The sequence below is a fragment of the Felis catus genome, chromosome D3, assembly GCF_018350175.1.
Source record: "Felis catus isolate Fca126 chromosome D3, F.catus_Fca126_mat1.0, whole genome shotgun sequence".
In the NCBI taxonomy this organism is placed as follows: domain Eukaryota; kingdom Metazoa; phylum Chordata; class Mammalia; order Carnivora; family Felidae; genus Felis; species Felis catus.
In genome coordinates this window covers 33,910,947-33,926,682 of record NC_058379.1, presented here as the reverse complement: position 1 = coordinate 33,926,682, position 15,736 = coordinate 33,910,947, and the positions used below count along the sequence as shown (strand labels likewise).

The following is a 15,736-nucleotide window of genomic DNA, read 5'->3' as shown; positions in this document are numbered from 1 at the left end:
CTTTGCCAGTTTGGGTCCGTGGGTGTCGGCCAGGAGGTACTCTACTCCCAATTCTACGTAATGGGCCCACTCCTACCCATAAGGGGAGGATAGGAATGAGAAAATATTGGCTAAATTAAACAACCTGCATGCTTTATGGAAAAAATGCCTCATTTCTTGGATATCTGCTCCTCCTCCCTATTTTTCCATCCTTTACCTCTTTCTTACTGGTGCTTATTACATATGACTGAATTTTCACCATCTCTCTGGCTCCCAACCATCCCCCGCTGGGTTCTTTGTGTTGCACATGGGAAGGCCTGCCATTTTGTCCTCCCCAGTGCTATGGACCCTCTCCAGTGCTATGGATCCTGCAGGCTGCACCCTCAGGGTGTACCCCTGCTATCTCTGTCCCCAGTGACTGCAACTTATCTTTTCTACTTGTTCCCCATGGAGTATTCATTCTCCCTAAGCTTCCCTACTTATCTCCACCCTCTAGTTTTGGCAACCTGACCATCTCTCTTGTGCCTCTCCTCCTCTGTCCTTTATCTCCTAACTTTCCCTGCCATGTCTGTGTAGGAGACTTTGGAAATGAAAATACAGCAGCCGTAACAGTGAAATTCATGGCCTGCCTGTTTTTATTGTCTACCCCAGCCCCTGAAGGGCAGAAAGGCAAAAATGTTTTGGAGATGTGGAATCTGGTAGATAGAGGACCATACTATGTTAGACTCTGAAATTGTACTGTTATCTGAATGGCATACAGTGAGCAGCCTGGGCCCATAAACACAGAGATTCTTAAATATACAGGTCGTACCCACTTTTCTTGTCATGGACGACAGTAGACATGTCAATAAGTGAGTGGATGGGTGGATGGATGGATGGATGGACAGATGAATAGGCCTTGGCAGAGCCTTTCATGGCATCCTGAGACCGAAGAACGTTTATGTGAACCCTTGGTGCCCACTCATGTGTTTATGTTCCCAGGACCTTGGACTTCAGTACGGGACATCGCATGGAAAGCTCTTGGAATGCCAAGGCAAACTGGGTATTTTTCTAGGACTTACCTCCTAGGAAGGCCATGAAATTGATCACCCCAGGCAATTTTCAGAACAGTGGAGCCAACCCCACATCAAGTCTAACTTCCAGCTGGACTCTAACCAATTACAAGCACGTTCTTTATGGTTTTGGATCAGGTCTGGCCCTGAAGGGAGTCAATGAGTCCTGGTACCTTCAGGACTCAACCGAGTGCAATGGAAGAGAATAAGTTAACACCCCTCTGATTTACCACCGTGCACGGTCAAAACTGAAATTTGTCTTGGTTCGGGTGATTTTTCTGGTGTCACGAGAAGCGCAATGCAGCTGATGTTTCTGTGCCCCCGTGGACCATTCAAAAAGGCAATTCCACAAAGAGCTTTGGGACTGTATATAAATCATTTCATTTCTCAATGAGTATTGTCTTACGGTAGGACTTAATGAGAAAACTCAAGCCCAAAGCAATAAGTTCCAGTCGGCAAAGGCTCTATATTCTACCGCACGATAATGTTCTTTACAAAAGCCAATGGTAAAGTATATTCTAAGTTCTGTAGATTTGGTCTCATCCACTAAAAACGACTCCATGTGGCAGATTTTAATTTTTTTTTTTTCTATTGCATGTCTCTTTTGATGAAATCATGAGAAAAAGTCTTCTATATTTCCTGGCCCATCTTCCTCTGTAAGGACTGCCCACATGAGCTCTCCATCAAGGAGGGAGCATGCTTATCTCTTTACGCCTAGGAAGTGGAAGATACTTACAAAATGGAGGACAACGTTTGTCATAAGGATTTTTAAGAAACTCCTAACAGACAAAAACCAAAGAGCGGTTAGTGTAAGAGAATGCTGTCCTGGGAGTGACCATTCATGTCCCAGAATGAGCGGCGGTTATGCTTTTGGTTAGTCATGCAAATTCTTAGAACGAAAATTAAGAAACCAAAACCAAAACCAAACGGACATCACAAGAGCTTATGTTCGCAATGACACGAAAGGGGAAAAGTGGTAACGTGAGGGAAAAACACAAAGCATGCACGAGTTAAGCACCTCGATGCTAAACTGCCACTGTCAGCTGATGAGGAGGACATATCCGTGCTGAACATTTTACGAAGCCTAGGTCGAGCACGCTCACTTGTTTTAGGAACAGTTTCTGGTCCATCTAAATCATCAAGGGTAGACTGCCTTGAGAACAGCATGGTTGCTTCAGTGTAGCAGCTAGCAGCGCAAACAGTTACAGAGACACAGTGTTAAAACACCAGCGGTACATCAGTTTACACACGGCTCACCTGACCAACACACGGCCATGCAGCAAATCACACACGACACCAAAACTACGGACAACGAGCGCCACAGCGGGGCTCAGGGATGGGGAAGGACCTGTTCGGCCGGACGAGAAAACACAGCAGTACTACGTTTTTATAAAAGTATCCCGGCTGGCAGTAAATCACGAAACGTCACTCTCTGGGTGGGACAGGGAAATAGAGGAATTACAAGTCCCAATATTTCTTTCGCAGAGCGGAATTCGTCCTTCAGGACTTTGTAGCTGAGTTTGGTTTTGTTTTTAAATTAGAGAAGATATGTTTTATTTGGAGCTCCCCATCCTGAGTTCATTGAAACCATTTGGTAACCAAATGGCTTAAGCAGAAATACCTGCTTGGGTGATATTTATATAGAACATTTCGTTTTTAGAAAAAACAGAACAGTCTCCAAGATGAGAGAGGGAGCGAGGCTCAGAAATGACCATGACAAACTGAATTATCCACCCCATTTTCTGAGCGGTATTCAGTGAAGCCAAACTAGAGGCGTTGCATGTGAAGGAGATGCTGGTTTGATCTGCAACCAGATATAAACCAACATCGGAAAAAAGAAAAAGAAAAAGAAAGAAAGAAAGAAAATGGTACAAAGAAAACAACAGAGGAAGTCTAGCAATGGCAGGGTCATTTTGTCTGTTAACTTCTCATTTTGCCTAATGAATTTTTTTCTTCTGGATCACGTTTTAGGTCTTGGCAGATGTTATTTAGGGCGAGAACCCATGGGCTAAAATCCTCACTTCTTGTTACCCCATGGAGCGACACTGGGGGAGAGAAGGCTGGTTGATTCAGGACTGAGGACTGCGTGAGCAACTGAGGACGAAGCAGACAGAGTTATGACGTGGGCAGCATTTCAGTGCTGACTTATAGCTTAACCCAAAGGGGTACAGGCACCCGAAGAACCTATGCAGGAGACTACTGGAATGAAGACTCTTCTAACCTGAGCACTAATGACCTGGCTGACCCAGCGGGACAGGACTTTGTGACACAGGATGGCCGATCCCCTGGCCGAACACCATTATCACGTGAGTGACTGAGGCCTACTGTGTGCCCAGCCCACACAGCCAGATGTGCTCAGCCAGACTTTGTGAGGCAGCAATGGAAACCATTCAGGAAGTGACGACGTCCAGGGCTCAGGGAGTGTAGGGATATCTGAGTCACTCACTCGCGGAACCAGTTAAAGGGCTTTTCAGGTTCTGAGAGCCGTGGCACCAAGCCCATGAGTGCCCGGTGGGGCCCCCCTGCAGTGCATGTAACATGCTGTGCGTGTGGTCAAGATGCAGGGCAGTGACAGAGGAGAGTTGGGGAACAACCAGATGGTCTCTAATAAGGCCAGAGCGACTTTTTTTTTTTTTTTTTTTAAAGGCCCCAACTCCTCTAGATATCACCAAATCCTTTATACAATGAAGAGAGGAGGGCAAGATCGAGTAGAAACGCACTGGCCAAGTGCAGTGAGGGCTGGGCTCAAGTCCCCACGCTGACAGGAACTGGCTCTGGGGGTTTAGAGAAATTCATTCTCCTCTCTGAGGTCTCCCTCTCTCTCTCTCTCTCTCTCTCTCTAAGAATCAGAAGAGGTTTCATTATGATGAAAATAACTACAGATATTATTGCTTATTTGATAAAGTTCGGTAGAAATTTTTGACTTTAAGTTTATAGAATTGATAACATATAACCTGTTCTCTCTCATTTGTAAGATGAGGGAAATGGATCTTTGAACTTCTGTGTTTAATTTTCTAGTTTTAGGGGTGCACCCTTACCGCCATTTAGGGGTTAGCATGCAGGCAAAAAGATACCGTGTGCCCTCTCCTGTGGCCCTGCTCAGATTTTCTGTGTGGGAACCACTGTTCTAATCCCAACGTCGGCTTCGTCTTGTTAATTCCTGGGTCCGCTGTCACACTGGCTGACCCTCAGACCCCACACCATCCCACCCAGTTTGGTTACTTGGAGTGTGACCAATCTGTCGTCCAATCCAGGGCATTTTAAAAGTGAAAGGGAAGATTGGGTGCTTCCTGATAACTGGCCCAGATGACAAAGGTGAAAGGGACAGTTGCTGGCACCTCCCTGATCGGCCCACGCCTTTTAGGGGACACATTTCAAGTGATGACCACTCCTTTGGTATCTAGGAATGCTCTTTAGAATGTCATCTAAGGCTTCTTGCAGCCATTTAAAATAATTTATTTTCGAGGAATGTAGAGGATATCTGATTTCAGGAAACAACCATTAAAATAAGTGCCGTTTTGCAGCCGGATTTGAAGGAAATCGTGACTTTTGCAATAAGTCAAGGGGATAGAAAGTCATCTGTTAGGCTTTTATCCCAATTCCATCTGCAGTACGCCCAAAGGTGAAAACGGGTGACGTGGAAGCCAGAGCACGTGTGGCAGGTGCGACAGCCCCATCCAGGCTGGGTCCTCTGCACGGGGAGGGGGGGCCATGCGCAGCCCCACCGGGGGACGATGCTAGACCCTGTCTAATGACACAGGTGTCTCAGAGTGACCTTCCACTCGGAATCCCTTCTAGGGAAGATTCCTGCCTTTCTAGTAATCAGCATGGCTTCCAGCAGACTTCAGTGTAGACAAATTTTGTCTGCAGATTGGATAGTTTCCTAAAGCAAAAAACCCAGAAGGGGAGGTCAGCCACTAAGAAAAGGGCAGGTATGTTAACTCATTTATTAACAACATAATGACCTCTACTGCGCCTCCCCTTTCTTTAGGTTGAAATAAAAAGTAAAAAATACATTAGGAACGAATCGTAATTCTTTTTTTTTTTTATGTTTTTATTTTAGAGAGAGAGCGAGTGGGGAGAGGGACAGAGGGACAGTGAAAAGAGAGAGAGAGAGAGAATCTCAGGCAGGCTGCACACTCAGTGCGGAGCCCAACACGGGGCTCAATCCCACGATCCTGGCATCACGACCTGAACCGAAATCAAGAGTCGGACGCTTAAGCAACTGAGCCACCTTGGCACCCCAGGAACTAATTTCAAAGGTACTCGTTTTCTACTAATAAATTTATTGACTGATTGACTGGTTTTAAGTGTGGAGGATATTTTGCCAGTCTTTGTTAAAAAGCAATCAACGGATTTAAATAATTCCTACCTCGTGGTTTTTAATCACGGGAAAGGTTTTACACTTGTAATCTTGGGTCCAACTTAAAGGTAGTTTACTCGATTTCATTTTGATCAATCTTCTTCTTCCTTTTTTTAATCCCTCTTATGTTGTGATTTATAATATTAAGTTGAGTTCTTAACTGGGCATGTTGTCAATTATTATGCAGTTACAAGTTACTAATATAGGCATCACATGTTTATTTTATGGGCAACTCGTTGTCAGTCTAGTCTCTAATTCTCTTTGATTTATTTGATTCCGTTTGGTTCCTGAGCAGCTATTTTCCAGCCAGGCCAGAAAGCCTGTAAAACCCTCGAAAATTTATGGAAAAAAAATTATATTTCTGGGTAGTTTTCCCCTTTGGGAGATAGGACATAGCTTCATGAAACTTCAAAAGAAAAGCGGTTCATGAAAAATAATGTTGCCCATTACTAGCAGTGTCATTGCAAATTACTGAGGGAAAGTTATCCCATCCATTCTCCTTTTTACTTGCCAAGCTTAGGGACCCAGGTAACAACAGCAACAACAACACCCTCTGTATTATGAAACCAGGCAAGGGAAGAGGTTAAAAAAACGTTCATTAGAAAAAAATAAGTCTTATTATGGGCGTTATTATTATTATTATTATTGTTTAAGAACAGATGCAAATAAATATGCAATAACCACATTATATACCCTGGGTGGATGTTAAGTGTATTCTTCACTGTGTGGGAGGAAATCATCCCAGTTGAATATGAACATGACTTTCTGTTAACCAGAGCTGACTGAAGCCTTTTATTCTGGAATGCAGATAAGGGAAAACGGTTTGCGTCAGACCCAGTGTGCAATACAGAGCAGCACTGTCTGAAGCTGAATGCCTCAGGACATTTGTACATGGTATGCAATAACTCACCAAGTAACTAAGATGTATCTTGAGAAGTATACATCTTACCATTCTCCTTTTTTTTTTTTTTTAAACCAGTTGTTTGGTCATGAATAGGTTACAGAGTGTGTGGATCTGGAAACTGTGTGATCCCCCGGGGGCCTTCGTTGACCCCTCTCACTAGAAAGTAGCATCTGTCAGCATCTTGAATAGTCACTACTTTCAAACAAATCTTGCCTCCCCCTGCCTCCCTGTTGACACATTGTATACTTTTGTACCCACGCTCATGCAGGCTTTATTTATTATTATGGGAATAGCTACCACGAAGTAACGTGGGATATGTAAGAGCCTGGGTAGAAGGTAGACAGAAATGGATTTTCAGTTTTCGCATCAAAATGAATCGAGAGAAAATAATTCTGTTTAAATGACTGATTTGTAGACAGAAAACTGTTGCAACAAGAACAAATTTAAGAAAGTTGGAAGCTTGCAAATAGATGAGTTATTATGATTTGCAGAAAATGAAAATAAAATATAAACCATAATGATTTTTTGTCTCAGTGGAGTCTGTCCAAAGAGAATGAAGTTCCCCTTTCAAAAATGCTATTTTCCTGAAAGTGAAGACCTACAAGGGGGCGCTGTCAGCACTTGCCAATCAAAGGACATGAAAACTAAATTTTCACTTTGTAACTTTGCTATTACTAATGGTTTCAAAAACTACTGATTGAGAAATGTGTGTATGCCTGGGTAAAGAGAATGAGAAAATTTTATTAGCATACCCACTGTTCTAACAATCAAATATTTTATTCTAGAAATTAAAAGCATCTTGAACAGGATCTCAATTAGCAAATAAATGCTTTGACCTTGAAACTTTTTTTTAATTAAAAATTAATGTTTATTTATTTTTGAGAGAGAGAGAGAGAGAGAGAGAGAGAGAGAGAGAGAGAGGCTGAGCATGAGTGGGGGAGGGGCAGAGCAAGAGAGGGACACAGAATCCAAAGCAATCCAAAATCCCAAAAGAAACCAGTTCCTGCCAGGGAACTTGCTTGCACTGCGCAAACACCCAACGCTGTGCTTCTGCGTATCCATCCCTCCGGTGGGTCTGCCTCTCTCCCAGTGCCGCAGGGCCCCTCCTGAAGCAGATCTCTGAAGGAAAAGTGAGCTGAGCCTGCCCCTCCTGCCCCCGTGCACCTTGCCGATCCACCTCAGCTAATACGCCAGATCCCCAGCACCACAAGCCTGGCAGTGTGCAAGTAGCCCAGACGGGCCATGCCACCCCACAGTGAATCCCGCCCCTAAGAGAGGGGAAGAGAAGGCACACACCAGTCTGATTGTGGCCCCAGCGGTGGGGCTGGGGGCAGAAATCAGGTCTGACTGTGGCCCCGGCCACCAACGCAAGTTATTCAAGACAGCACAAGGGAAGTGCCCTGCAGGCCCGCACCACTCCAGGGACTATCCAAAATGATGAAACGGAAGAATTCCCCTCAGAAAAATGTCCAGGAAATAACAACAGCTAACGAACTGATCAAAACCTATTTAAACAATATAACAGAAAGTGAATTTAGAATAACAGTCATAAAATTAATCGCTGGGCTTGAAAACAGTATAGAGGACAGCAGAGAACCTATTGCTACAGAGATCAAGGGACTAATGAACAGCAGGAGGAGCTAAAAAGTGCTATAAATGAGCTGCAAAATAAAATGGAGACGACCACAGCTCGGATTGAAGAGGCAGAGGAGAGACTAGATGAACCAGAAGATAAAATTATGGAAAAAGAGGAAGCTGAGAAAAGGAGAGATAAAAAAAATCCAGGAGTATGAGGGGAAAATTAGAGAACTAAGTGATGCACTAAAGAGAAATAATATACGCATAATTGGTTTTCCAGAGGAGGAAGAGAGAGGGAAAGGTGCTGAAGGTGTACTTGAAGAAATCATAGCTGAGAACTTCCCTGATCTGGGGAAGGAAAAAGGCACTGAAATCCAAGAGGCACAGAGAACTCTCTTCAGATGGAACTTGAATCGATCTTCTGCATGACATATCATAGTGAAACTGGCAAAATACAAGGATAAAGAGAAAACTCTGAAAGCAGCTAGGGATAAACGTGCTCTAACATATAAAGGGAGACCGATAAGACTCATGACGGATCTCTCTACTGAAACTTGGCAGGCCAGAAAGGAATGGCAGGAGATCTTCAATGTGATAAACGGAACAACTATGCAGCCGAGAATCCTTTGTCCAGCAAGTCTGTCATTTAGAATAGAAGGAGAGATAAAGGTCTTCCCCAACAAACAAAAACTGAAGAAATTTATCACCACTAAAACAACCCTACAAGAGATCCTAAAGGGGATCCTGTGAGACAAAGTAACAGAGACATCGCTACAAGCTTGAAACCTACAGACATCACAATGACTCTAAACCCATATCTTTCTATAATAACACTGAATGTAAATAGACTAAATGCGCCAACCAAAAGACATAGGGTATCAGAATGGATAAAAAAACAAGACCCATCTATTTGCTGTCTACAAGAGACTCACTTTAGACCTGAGGACACCTTCAGATTGAAAGTGAGGGGATGGAGAACTATTTATCATACTACTGGAAGTCAAAAGAGAGCTGGAGTAGCCATACTTCTATCAGACAAACTAGACTTTAAATGAAAGGCTGTAACAAGAGATGAAGAAGGGCATTGTGTAATAATCACAGGGTCTATCCATCAGGAAGAGCTAACAATTATAAATGTCTATGCACTGAATACGAGAGCCCCCAAATATATAAAACAATCACAAACATAAGCAACCTTATTGATAAGAATGTGGTAATTGCAGGGGACTTTAATACTGCCCTTACAACAATGGATAGATCATCTAGACACATGGTCAATAAAGAAACAAGGGCCCTGAATGATACATTGGACCAGATGGACTTGACAGATATATTTAGAACTCTGCATCCCAAAGCAACAGAATATACTTTCTTCTTGAGTGCACATGGAACATTCTCCAAGATAGATCACATACTGGCTCACAAAACAGCCCTTCATAAGTATACAAGAATTGAGATCATACCATGCATACATTCGGACCACAATACTATGAAGCTTGAAATCAACCACAGGAAAAAGTCTGGACAACCTCCAAAAGCATGGAGGTTAAAGAACACCGTACTAAAGAATGAATGGGCCAACCAGGCAATTAGAGAAGAAATTAAAAAATACTATGGAAACAAGTGAAAATGAAAATACAACAATCCACACGCTTTGGGATGCAGCGAAGGTAGTCCTGAGAGGGTAATATATTGCAATCCAGGCCTATCTCAAGAAACAAGAAAAATCCCAAGTACAAAATCTAACAGCACACCTAAAGGAAATAGAAGCAGAAGAGCAAAGACACCCTAAACCCAGCAGAAGAAGAGAAATAATAAAGATGAGAGCAGAAATAAACAATATAGAATCTAAAAACACTGTGGAGCAGATCAATGAAACCAAGAGTTGGTTTTTTGAAAAAATAAACAAAATTGATAACCCTCTAGCCAGGCTAGAGAAACAGGAACCCTCTTGCACTGTTGGTGGGAAGGCAAACTGGTGCAGCCGCTCTGGAAAACAGTGCGGAGGTTCCTCAAATAATTGAAAATAGATCTACCCTATGACCCAGCAGTAGCACTGCCAGGAAATTACCCAAGTGATACAGGAGTGCTGATGCATAGGGGCACTTGTACCCCAATGTTTATAGCAGCACTCTCAACAATAGCCAAATTGTGGAAAGAGCCTAAATGTCCATCAACTGAGGAATGGATAAAGAAATTACAGTTTATATACACAATGGAGTACTATGTGGCAATGAGAAAGAATGAAATCTGGCCCTTTGTAGCAACGTGGATGGAACTGGAGAGTGTGATGCTAAGTGAAATAAGCCATACAGAGAAAGACAGATACCATATGGTTTCACTCTTATGTGGATCCTGAGAAACTTAACAGAAACCCAGGGGGGAGGGGAAGGAAAAAAAAAAAAGAGGTTAGAGTGGGAGAGAGCCAAAGCATAAGAGACTCTTAAAAACTGAGAACAAACTGAGGGTTGATGGGGGGTGGGAGGGAGGGGAGGGTGGGTGATGGGTATTGAGGAGGGCACCTTTTGGGAGGAGCACTGGGTGTTGTACGGAAACCAATTTGACAGTAAATTTCATATATTAAAAAACAAACAAAAAAGGCTCGAGGCTCCGATGGAGACAATCACCAGCGCGGGGCATGGTTGACAGTGTCTCAGGAAGTGAGCTAGTCCAGGGCGGGGCCAGTCCCCGATGGGGACGGGAGGATCCGCAGGCGGTTCTGAGTCAGTGGCAGTTGCCTGGAAGCGGTTCATGGGCGGGGCAGCCGTTGGAACCCCAAGGCAGTTATAAGAGGCGGTTCCAACGCCAGAAGCAGCCTGCGCGGAGCTGGGCTGGGCAGAGGCGGAGGGCAGAGTGTTGACTCTTCCTTCTTAGCGCTTTAGAGTCTTTGACTCACAATTTGGTGTTGCAAGGACCCGAGAAAGAGCAGGGCTGGGGGCGGGTGCGGGGGGGGGGGGGGGCGGCGGGGAACCGGGAGCAGAGCGCTCCTGCCACTGTCACAGGCTTGGGAGGAAGTTCCTCCTGGCCACGCAGCCGGCAGGGCAAGGGGGGGGTGAAGGCCTCAGAAGACAAGTTTCCCCTCTTCTCTCACCTCTCACCATCAGGCCGGCTCTCTGCACCCCCAGCGCCGCTGGCCAGTGGAGTGAAGAGGCAGACGAGCCATTTCTGGAGAGATTCTCGGCTTGGACAACAGCACCTGTTGGGTGTGTTGGACTCTAGCATTGGCCTCTATTCCCCATGAGGCTGGCCGAAAGGGAGCCAGAGCCACGGGGGTGATTCAAACCCACCGTTCCCTGATTCTACCAGCCATCCCGGGGCTCTATGCATTTCTCTATGGGGATATACCTACTGCCTTTCTTTCTTGTTTTGTTTTGTTTTGTTTCCTGACTCCAATCTACTCTCTAGAAAATAGTTTCAAAACTTAAAAAAAAAATTAACCATCAAAAAGCAAACCAAAAAACCCAAGAAGCAGTCCCGGCATTTCCTATCAAATCTCCGTAACGTCCTCTTAGGCCCATGGGGCCTGTAGGCCAGGTCTGACGTGGCCCCAGCTCTGGTACGTTGCCCGGTGGTCTGGGTCTGTCCGCCACTGATGGAGCCACCCCGCTGCTCCTGCCTCAGACCTCCAAGTCTGCTGCCTTGTCCCGGAAACCTTCCTTACCTCTGTCTGGGGCTCCTCACCCTTCGTCTGGGTCCCGGCAAAACCACCACTCCCTTCGAGGCTTCCTGACCGAGCTGGCAGCGTCTCCCCGAGAGGCTCTGTCTCGGTGGCCTGTTAATTTGCTCTCAGCCCTCACCAGGTGTGCCGTGTATTTGCTCAGTCTGTGTCCCTAGAGGCGGTGGCCGTCACGCGGGATTTCTCAGCCAGCGCTCGGCATGCAGCGTGCACGGTGTGTATCTGATGAGGGGGCACCCGGACTCTTGGGTCTCCTGTTTATGTTACAACCTATGCATCCTGCCAGGAGGAAGGCTCCACTCCTGTGTTAGCCGAGTGCTTACAAGCGTTGGCAGCCTTGATTTTTACAGACTGAATCTGCAGCGTCTCAGTCAGGCTTGCAAGGGGTCGGGGCGTTTCTTCCCACTCTGGCCCGCTGGGCTGGGGAGAGGGGTGACATCTTCCCATCCCTCTCTGAACGAGCTAGCTCTTCTAGACCATGTCTTCTGGCGGTGACTTTTCCATATTGGACTCCTCTCTGTCTTCCCTTGACAAGCCAGTTGCTTCTAAAATGTGCTCTCTGATGTCCTCTCCTCTGAATTATTTTAAGGATTCCTTTTGAGACCATTAACTTTGGTGGCCCAGTCACATATCACTTATTGATAACTATTTCTGTGACTGTGTGCTTTGTCTATCTTCCCTCCAGGACTTTTAAGTTTTTAAAGGGCAAAGGCTATGAATTTTGTACTTTTCACAGTGCCTTGCAAGCAAATCAAACCTCAATAAAACCTTGAATTTAGGAAAACCAAAAAAAAAATGTGATCCCTACTGGACTATAAGAGCATGCGGTTGCATGAACAAAATGATTTTCAAAACTGTTTTGATCACTCTTGTATCTTTGGAACCTTGAGTCGTGCCTGGTACACTAATAAGTATCGGTTGAATGAATTAATCTTTTAAAATGTGGTGGGGAAAATATCCTTATCCCATAAAATGTTCATATTTTGTAATAAGAAATTAATATGGAAGTAACATTCCACAGTTTTTAGTTATTTTGAATGTCCCTTCAATGTACCAGCCCATCTCAATCATGTCGAATCGGCTAACAGCGTTGCTTTGCCATTTCTGTCAAAAGGGACAATGAAAAAGTAGCATTCTGGTTATAGAAATTTGCATTAGAGTCCAACAATTTAAGCCGATGGGCAAGTAGTGTGTAGCTAACACAGTCTGGTAGAGAGGGGGAGTGGGATTCGTGAGAAAGTACTGTGGTCTCAGTCAGGAGACCTGTCCCAGACTGAGTTCTGTGGTTAACCAGCTGTGTGACTTTGGAACAAGAACTTAATTTCTCTGGCACTCTCCTGCCTCATGAAGACGAGGGGGTTATGTTAGATTCTGTCTAGTTTTAACATTGGGGGGGCGGTTTATTTCTGGATCATATCAACTGCTTCTGAAGGTGACCCTGTGGTAGTGGAAAAATATCTGGACTGAGATCCAAGACCCTTGAGACCGTGGGGTGACAGTAAGACATACCGGGACCTTAAGCTTATTAACCTTGGGGACTTAGAAGTACAGAAGTCCATAATGCACAGATAAGACATGAAGTTAGCCCTTGCTAACCTTAAAATTGAGTTTCTGGGCCTATATAGCTGATGACCAGAACTTGCGCCTTGAGGTTCAACCAGGAGGTAGCAAAGATGAGGCTTCCAAAGATTTCGGGGAGATGAGCCATGTGCAGAATGGCACATAGTTAATTAAAACAATCTACAAAAGAAAGGCAGCAGGAGAAAAAGGAATATAGTGTTTTAAATTTAATTCTTTACCCTGTGACAGGCCGTGCCCCAATTTCACGATTAAGTGTATGGCATTAGAATCGTTACTGGCGCAATTCACTCAGACATGACACTTCTCGACCGCGTTTCCTGTAGAGTAAGGGAGTTGGAATAGCCGGCCTCAACCTCCCTTTCAGCTCTACTGATGTGTGATTTAATTTTGCATCCCTGAAATCCTAGATAGCAGATGCATTTTGACCTGATCTTACCCTCTTTGGGATGGCGACTTGATACTCTTTGTTGGTGGCAGGCTCAGCGGAGGGTGAAGGGCCACCGCGCTGCAGAGCTAATGGTTGCATGAATGCTATTGGGCAGAGAAGCTCATCTCTCAGCCTAGGGCCTCCTTTATTGGTGATAGTTCGGAGAGAAATCTTTGTGCATCCAGAGTACTTGTCTGTTACTGATAGAACATACTGGCAGATACGATGCCCCACAGGTTCCCAAGTTTGCTTGGCCACCAACCCCCCTTTCGTGAACAACCAAAAGTGTCCTCATATAAAATCTGTCCTTTCCATGAAGGATTGACTCCTGATCTTGCCTCCGTTCCTTCCTTCCTTTGGTGAGATGAAAGACATTGTTTTTTCTTTGCACAGACAAGCTTGAGGCATGATTTTTGTAATCATGCTCCCCTAATTTACCAAGACAACATTTCTAGTAACAATTCTATTAATAGGAAGGATTAAGGCCATTTATAATAACCGTAACATGGGGGTAGAGTGGGGCCCGGGGGGGGCACGCATCCACTCGAGCTGGGGGCTCAGCCACTCCAAAGGCACAAGGACTATTAAATGGGAAGGGGGCGGGTCCCCAAATGGGGGTTGGGCAAAGTGGTTACATCCCTAGTTATAGAATTAATGAATCTGATGCCTCTTCTCAAACCCCCAGGAATGGGGGATACTCTTGCACCGTAAGTTATAGTTGCTTTGATATTTGAGGAGGAAGGCAGAGGTGCCCAAGGTTCCAGGACAGGCTTAACATCCTGTGGTCCCTCGTGTGTTGCTTCAGGTGTTTTGTTCTCTCAGCTTCCAAAGTGTTTGTTGAGAAGCAACAAACCGTGGGACAGACCTTCTTTGCAAGCGGGGTCAGTGCATTTTCTCGTAAATGTTTAAGAATAAGCTTGGTGACCTTTTGCGTCCAAAGACTGCACAGTGAAGAGGGGAAAGACTGAGTTCTCGAGTCAGAAACCTGGGGGTCACATTTAGGCCTCTGTTGTCACATCTGGGTAACTGCTGCTTAGGCATTTCACCTCTCTTTCCCGACTGGTAAGGTGGCGGTGGGCCCATCAGTCTCCTCTACGTGAGAGGGTTTTGTGGGGATCAAATGAGATTATGCATGGGAGAATGCTTTCATAAAATCAAATAGCTACATGGATAAAGGTCATATATTTAAGAATTTAAACTAATATATAAATGGTATGCTCCCAAGTGTTTGTGTGAGTGAATGAACTTAAGTGTTTTTAAATGTTTTGTCCACTTTATAAAGCCCACATCTGTGTTCAGTCAGTATATAACACCCTGTTTTTGCTGCCCTAATAAGTTACCACATCATGATTCTGAGCAAGGCACAGAGTAGCCCATGCAGGGGAGGGAGCCCACAGGGATGACTGGAGGCTCTCAAAAGCTTCTCATCTTGGGTCTAGGCACCCCACCAGATCTAAAGCAGATGTGTGACAGGCCAAGGAGTCACTCATTGCTGGGGTCTGGCTGAGATGAGGACACCACTTCTATAAGAGACATGTGAACTCCAGAAACCTCAGTCAATTTCTCCATTTGGAGGGACTATTTTAAAAAGTTGTTTTCGGGGCACCTGGGTGGCTCAGCCGGTTAGGCGGCCGACTTTTTGGTCCCTGGGTTCGAGCTCCGTGTCGGGCTCTGTGCTGACAGCTCGGAGCCTGGAGCCTGTTTCAGATTCTGTGTCTCCCTCTCTCTGACCCTCCCCCATTCATGCTCTGTCCCTCTCTGTCTCAAAAATAAATAAACATTAAAATAAATAAATAAATAAAAAAGTTGTTTTCTAGAAGCAAAAGATTAACAGGTCATCTTGGTGAGGAGCTCTAAAGGATCCTACGGCACCAGTATGACATGAGGTCGCGTGGTGGCTGGATGGGTCAGAAGTCATCTGTGACTCTATGACCTTCTCCAAGATTGGGGCAGTCCTGGGGCACATACTTATGCCCGTGGTAGTAAGAGCAGAATCAATATTCCTTGAACTGAACTGAAAAGGACAACCTTTCGTCCTTCATCTTACAATTGTATTAGAGGAATTTTGTGGTCCTCAAACACCTGTATTTTGGGAGCTGTAATTTAGAACTAAAACTTATCTACTCCTTTGCTACCACCTTGCTCCCCATCCTTCTAAAAGACAAAGGGGCGGGGC

The 15,736-nt window shown here is 44.9% G+C and overlaps 1 protein-coding gene across 4 annotated transcripts in view; it reads right to left on the bottom strand.

The window, feature by feature from the left end:
• LOC111557233 (piezo-type mechanosensitive ion channel component 2-like) overlaps nt 1–10,725 on the bottom strand; it is a 44,960-nt gene extending 34,235 nt beyond the window's left edge. Inside the window, exons 1-2 of one of the 4 annotated variants that reach the window (XM_045041425.1) lie at nt 10,399–10,725; nt 2,050–2,217 (exon numbers count right to left, since the gene is read on the bottom strand). In XM_045041425.1, coding sequence (XP_044897360.1) covers nt 2,050–2,198 — 149 coding nt within the window. In that variant the 5' untranslated portion in view covers nt 2,199–2,217; nt 10,399–10,725. Of the gene's footprint in view, nt 1–1,040; nt 5,149–10,398 lie in introns of those variants that run through there. The other 3 variants (XM_045041427.1, XM_045041426.1, XR_006587860.1) reach the window with 3 other exon arrangements.
• Nucleotides 10,726–15,736: the final 5,011 nt, after the last annotated feature.